Below are 6330 nucleotides of genomic sequence, written 5' to 3'. Positions count from 1 at the left end.
CCTGGGTATATTCGGAAGGAATCAAGTTGCTGAATTATATTTCTCAAAACTTCTGTCATCTCTAGTGACAACTTTAGTGTGACTATTAAGTGACTTCAATAAATTACATAAAAAAGAACACATTTTTCATGTTTGTTTTTATTTGCTTTTATTATTTTTGGAAGAAATAAAATACAAAAACTATATACAGTATAACATCTCCTCTTTATGTGAGTAGAATGTCTTGCAAAGACAACCTGTTTTTAATACATACTGTAGTTGGATGAGCACCACTAGGTTGGATTTTGTATGCCCCAGCAATTACATCTGAAACCATGTCTGTTCGTTCATTTTCCTGCTGCAGATTTAATATTACACGGCAAGTTGGCAACCAACAGTGTTTTTGCTGCCATACACAGTGTATGTTATAGCCCTTATTCTGTTATCTGATGCATCTATAGATAACAGTTATACTTTGCCTGCCCAGGTCCCCTGAGGAGTGTGTTGCAAAACATGGCATGTGGGGATGATGGGCTAGGGCTATGTTTGAGCTTGTTTATTGCCAGGGTCAGGTTATGGATGGGATTGCCCTTTTCAGGACGAGTGCCCCATGGTTAGGCTTATCAGGGCCAGTGAGACACTCACCCATTGGGTGCATCAGGGTCAGTAAGGTTCAGTTACTCTTGCATTGACACCTTACTGCACTGGCTTATGTCAGGATACCCCAAGCATATACTGGATGTGGTAGGAACTTACGGTTCTTTTCATATTTCCACTGATTGGGTGCCATCGAGTACGTTGGCAAATATGCATTACTCCTGGATATCACAGGAATTTGAGACAACTATTACATTTTCATATCTTAGTACTATTTCTGCATAAAACCTTTTTGGATTTATTTTAATTACTTATTATTAAAAGCTATGTTTTATTATAGCATTCACCTCATTCATTAATTCAGTTGTAGTGCTGGTGAATAGTGACCACAGTATTTATTTTCTGTGTTGTTGTCTTGTTTTTTAAGTTGGCAACCATTGAAACAAATAGTATTCCAGATAATGCAAAGACTTATTGGGTCCAGCAGAAGTTCTGTTCACAGCTATAAATCAATGAAGATCAGATTAATTGTGAGTGAAGAGTCCAGTTAGCGTGGAGACAATAGGGAGACACATACCATATTTATCTTGCATTGTGACAGTGTATCTAAGAGGATTACAGATGGCTACGTAATGGTCATAAGCCATGGGGGGCAGAAGAAAACATTCAGAAGCCCCCAAAAAGGTGAAACTATAAAGCTGGGTGATACAGGAGCTGTAGAATTGTCAAAACTGGGTCTGAAATTTAAAGATTTGTCCACAATACTAGTGCTTGTCAGGAAAATGAACAAACACAATTTTCCCTGAACATTATAGAAGATAATGTATATTTTCAGTGCCCCATGTGTATCTTGAATAATCCTAATCCAAATGATGTCTTTGGCTGACTTTAGAGCCCCAACTTAGACACTTTTGGCTTCCTCAAGGCTTTTTGTAATGCCAGTCTTACATCCTTATTTCTTAGGGAATAAATTATGGGGTTAACCATTGGTGTTATAACAGAATATAAGACAGATACAAGCTTGTTTGTGGAAACAGTAGAATCTGATCTGACCCTGATGTAGGTAAAACTCATGCTTCCATAGTAGACACAAACTACGGCCAAGTGAGACGTACATGTGGAGAATGCTTTATAACGGCCTTTAGAAGAAGGAATTTTCAGAACTGTCAATGTTATACAAAAATATGAGACAAAGATGACTAGCATTGAACTTATAAGAACAAACAGAGATACTATGAAGTCTACAATTTCTTTCGTCTTAATGTTCCCACAAGCTAATTTCATTAGTGGCGAAGCATCACAAAAGTAATGGTCAACTTCATTGGGTCCACAGAAGTTTAGTTGTGTCAAGAACGAGATCGGAAGAATTGGTGTGAAGAGTCCAGTTAGCCAGGAGGCAATAAGGAGGCGCAAAACATATTTATCTTGCATTGTGATAATGTATCTTAGAGGATTACAGATGGCTATGTAACGGTCATAGGCCATGGAGGCCAGAAGATAACATTCAGAAGCCCCCAAAAAGGTGAAAATAAAAAGCTGAGTGATGCAGCCAGAGTAGGATATCTCCCGATTTCCTGTCATGATGTTGGCCAACACATTGGGGAGAGTAACACTGACATACCAAACCTCTAAGAAGGAAAGGTTCCCCAGGAATATGTACATTGGTGTCCAGAGTTTGCGGTCTCGTAAAATCAGAGCAAGAATTGCCAGGTTTTCCATGACAGTGAAGACATAGACTAGAAAAAATAAAGAGAAGATGGTCTTCTGGCAATGAAAGCAGCTTGAAAATCCCGCAAGGACAAATGTACTTACTCTGGTACTATTAACCATTATAATTAAATCCTAAGTTTGCAGATGAAGATATTGTTTGAATTATCAGGTCTTAAGCCTCATGGAAAGGCAGAGCTGGTGCAGCATTATGTAGATTGGTGTAGCAGAGCTGGAGAACCAGTGTGGAAGAATGTAGGCCTGATGCAGTAGAGTTGAATAGGAGCAGTGGAGTGGCAGTGTAGATGAGCTGATGCAGCGATGAGGCAGAGTTGATACTGCAGTGTAGCATATTTGATGCAGCAATGTTGAAGAGTTGATTTAGCAATATAGTACAGTTGATGCAGTAATAAGCTGAATAGTAGCAAAAACAGGCAGGAAGGAAGGAATGCTACCACACTGGAGAGGAAACACAGGTGACCAGAAAATATGGTTATGAGCTTGTGCTGGATTTGGGACAGATGAGTTGTATAATATGTCAGATGTTTGTATGAATATTGTGAGAAAGAACACGGCACTCCATTGTTGTTCCAATCTAGCTACTGTACAAGGCCGTGAACAAGGGCCAGAAAGACCAAAACATCGGCTAGACATTTATGCGCAAATATATCGCCATGATGTGGTGGTGGGTTGATTATGAAAGGAAAATTATCTTGATTCAAACAACACTGGAGTGCTGTGTGAATGATAGGTTCCTTTAAAAAAGTCTGCGTCATCGCCTATACCATGTTTTTCTTTAGGTCAAGGTCAATCTAGTGCTAAAACAGTGCTGGCAATTTTTAGGCATCTTGTATGCATTCCATCAAAAAGTTCACAATTCAGATCAAAAAGTTAAATGGAATGGGTCCCAAACTGTTTTACTAACAATAAAGAATGGAATATATTTCTCAAAGGGGTTTTCTGGGAGTTCAATATATGATGGTCTATACCTAGCAAGCCAACCAATTAGCTGTTTGAAGAGGCCACTGCATTTCAGTGAGCACTGTAGCCTCCTCACAGCATACCAAGTACAAAGAGGTACAGTGTATAGTAGCTGTGATTGGTGTGACAGCCCAGGTCTATTCAATTGAATGGGATCAAGCTGCTGATAGGTCATGTGACCCATGAACATGAGATCACCGCAGCCTCTTCAAACAGCTGATCAGAAGGGGTGTCGGGAATTGGACCTCCACCGATCAAATACTGATGACCTATCTTGAGGATAGGCCATCATTTTTTACCTCGCTGAAAACACCTTAAAAGGTCTTGTTTCATCATAGACATTGGTGGCATATCACTACGATAAACCTCCCATGTCTGATTGTTGGGGGTCTGACTACTGTGATGAAATAATGTCTTTGATTTCTAGAACAAAAAAGTGACAACAGAGCTATGAAATCACCGTGCTATTTCATCTTCTCTTGGATTTGCAAGGCCATCAAGAAACCCTGGTTATTGAGTAGTGTTGGGCGCGAATATTCGAATCGCGAATATTTATCGCGATTATCGGCACTTCGAAAATTCGCAAATATTAAGAATATAGTGCTATATATTCGTATTTTCGAATATTCTAGATTTTTTTTTTCATCTGAACCCATGATCCCTCCCTGCTTCTTGCTTGTGGGCCAATGAGAAGCCTGCAATATCTTTGTCTGACCTTAGCAACATCCATAGCAACCAATAGGAAAGTTGCCTACCCCTTACTATATAAGAACCTCTCCAGCAGCCATTTTCTACAGTTTTTTAATGTTCTGAGAGAGAGACGGCAGTGTCATTGCTGTGCTCTGTGCTTTCCTGTGTCATTACATTAGATAGTTAGTTAGCTTATATATATTATACAGATAGTTAGAGGGAGATAGTCAGTGTAGGTTATATCCTGATATAGTGTAGCTGATAGGTTCTGCTGTCCATACATACATGCTACAGACATAGTGCTGTGATGTCACAACAATACATAGTGCACCAATCATCAATATGTAGTCAGACCTGCTAGAATGTGAAGTTTCACGTATTGTGCCAAAATATTCGCATCATTAGTGCCGATTAGCGCAATCGTGAATATATTAGAGCACTCTATCTGCATATAGAGCCATTTAAAATTTTCTGCCGTGCCAACCATTTTCTCCAGTCTCAGGAAACTTCTAGCAGCTTGGAACATGTAGCAAAAGTGACCCACGCCTGTATTGCGCGCGGTCATAACGCGAATATTACATTGCCGATTTTCGCAATCAAGAAAATAATCGCAAATTGGAATATTGCCCCTGCCGCTCATCACTATTATTGAGGTCACAGCAAAGGTCTCCTGGTGATTGAAGCTTGGTATAATATCCCAATGATATGCCACGAATGTCTGTGATGAGGAAAATCCTTTAACGTCACTACTATCAGGACCACTGGCAGATAATATCATTAACCCATTAATTATACTAAACCACCAGAAATATTTAATGTAAAAGGGACACTAAACCCTAAAAACATAAAAAACACAAATACAGTTAATCCATAGTGCACACACAGCTATGTCTACAAGGTGCACCCCAAACTGCTGCCATTAGCAGTTTAGGAGAGATCTTGCAGACAACTTTCTCTTTCCCCCAGTCCTCTCCATCTTTGGTTACAGAATAGCTAGGTGCATAACCTCAAACACAACGGGAGGTTTGTTTGTTTTTGCCTGCATTGCTTAGGAGTCTCTGCTCTACGGCTGACACCACATATGGATTCAGAACTATGAGGTTTACTTGGAGGTACCCCTGTATATTAAAATTTTATTATTTCTCAATTTGTTAAATTGTTAATGCCAGGTCTTGAGCCCAAGACCTTCTGTATTGGAGGCAGAAGCGCTTACCAGAGACCACTGTTATTAATAGGAGTAGGAATTAGCGAATTGACTTCGGATGAAACATCCGAAGTCGGTTTGCATAAAACTTTGTTCTACTACCGTGTGAAGCAGGAGCTCCGTACAGTATTAGAATGTATTGGCTCCGATGAGCCAAAGTTATTGCGCAATAACTTCATAAATTGATTTATACTGTAAAAAAACATTTCTCAAACTCGGTTCCAAGTTTCATCCGACGTCGATTCACTCATCCCTAAATAGGAGGATTTTCTCTTACTAAAAATTCATATTTTTCCCATGTATAAGGTATTCCCTTGCACAATGTACTCGTATCTACAGATACATCTCTTTCTATACATACCAGTACATTGTATTGGTCTTTTTAAGGGAATAAAAGCATTTTTTTGTAATTGCAAAAAAATTAATTGCACAAAATAAGTTACAACGCCATCCATTATATGTTTTTTAACCAGGTTTTCCTAAGACCCTGAAAGGGAAATCTGCCTAGTTATGGCACTATTTAGGAATGGGGGGTCATCTTGGTAGATTTAGTATTCTGCAGTCTATTATAGTTCCACATGGTTTTAACCCAGCATTCCCAGGATATTGAAAGGTAAATCTGCCTACCGTTGGCACTATTTGGGAGTGAGGAGAAGGATTTATTTAGATAGACTTAGTATTTAGCAGTCCTTATTACAGCTCCACCTATTGTGTTACCCAGCTTTCCCTGGACCCTGAATGACACATCTGTCTATCTATGCTACAGCGTAGAGGATTTGTCACCATGATTCTTACTTAGCTTTTTCAGGCTTCTGGCTACCAATTCCAGGTAGGTATTCTTCAATACTCGGGATTCATAAACAGGCCGATCTGCATTCTGCATTCTGATTCTGCATTCTAGGAAAGCTGGATAACAATCTCTGGGACGGTGAGAGGGCATATTGTTTATATAAAATATACACAAAGCAACCCTGGTACATTATGTGAATTTCTAATATGGTACCGGGGCAACATAATCTGCAGCTCTACAGTCATTTCCAGAACAATGACTGGCAACTTGCTCTAGCTATATGTCATGTTCTACAGTCACTAGAACCCCTGAACATTTCACAAGCTAGTAATTTCCAGGGTTCGCAGAAAATACTGCAACAAATACTTTATTAAACAAGTAC

At 39.3% G+C, this 6330-nt stretch overlaps 1 protein-coding gene across 1 annotated transcript; it reads right to left on the bottom strand.

Moving 5' to 3' along the window:
- Positions 1-1464: 1464 nt before the first annotated feature.
- LOC120978166 (olfactory receptor 6Q1-like) lies at positions 1465-6041 on the bottom strand. The gene is made up of 2 exons (XM_040406388.1): positions 5954-6041; positions 1465-2312 (listed from the first exon to the last, which is right to left on the bottom strand). Exons 1-2 carry the CDS (start codon positions 6039-6041, stop codon positions 1465-1467), a joined length of 936 nt encoding a protein of 311 aa, XP_040262322.1.
- Between the last annotated feature and the right edge of the window lie 289 nt (positions 6042-6330).

This window comes from Bufo bufo, chromosome 8, assembly GCF_905171765.1.
Source record: "Bufo bufo chromosome 8, aBufBuf1.1, whole genome shotgun sequence".
NCBI lineage: Eukaryota > Metazoa > Chordata > Amphibia > Anura > Bufonidae > Bufo > Bufo bufo.
This window is presented reverse-complemented; position numbering and strand designations above follow the sequence as displayed.

Coding starts and splice junctions, on each gene's coding strand:
- LOC120978166 (XM_040406388.1), bottom strand. CDS start 6,041: ATGCAGAATGCAGATCGGCCTGTTTATGAATCCCGAGTATTGAAGAAT. Junction 2,313..5,953: donor CAGAAGCCTGAAAAAGCTAA/GTAAGAATCATG, acceptor TATTTTTTCTAG/TCTATGTCTTCACTGTCATG.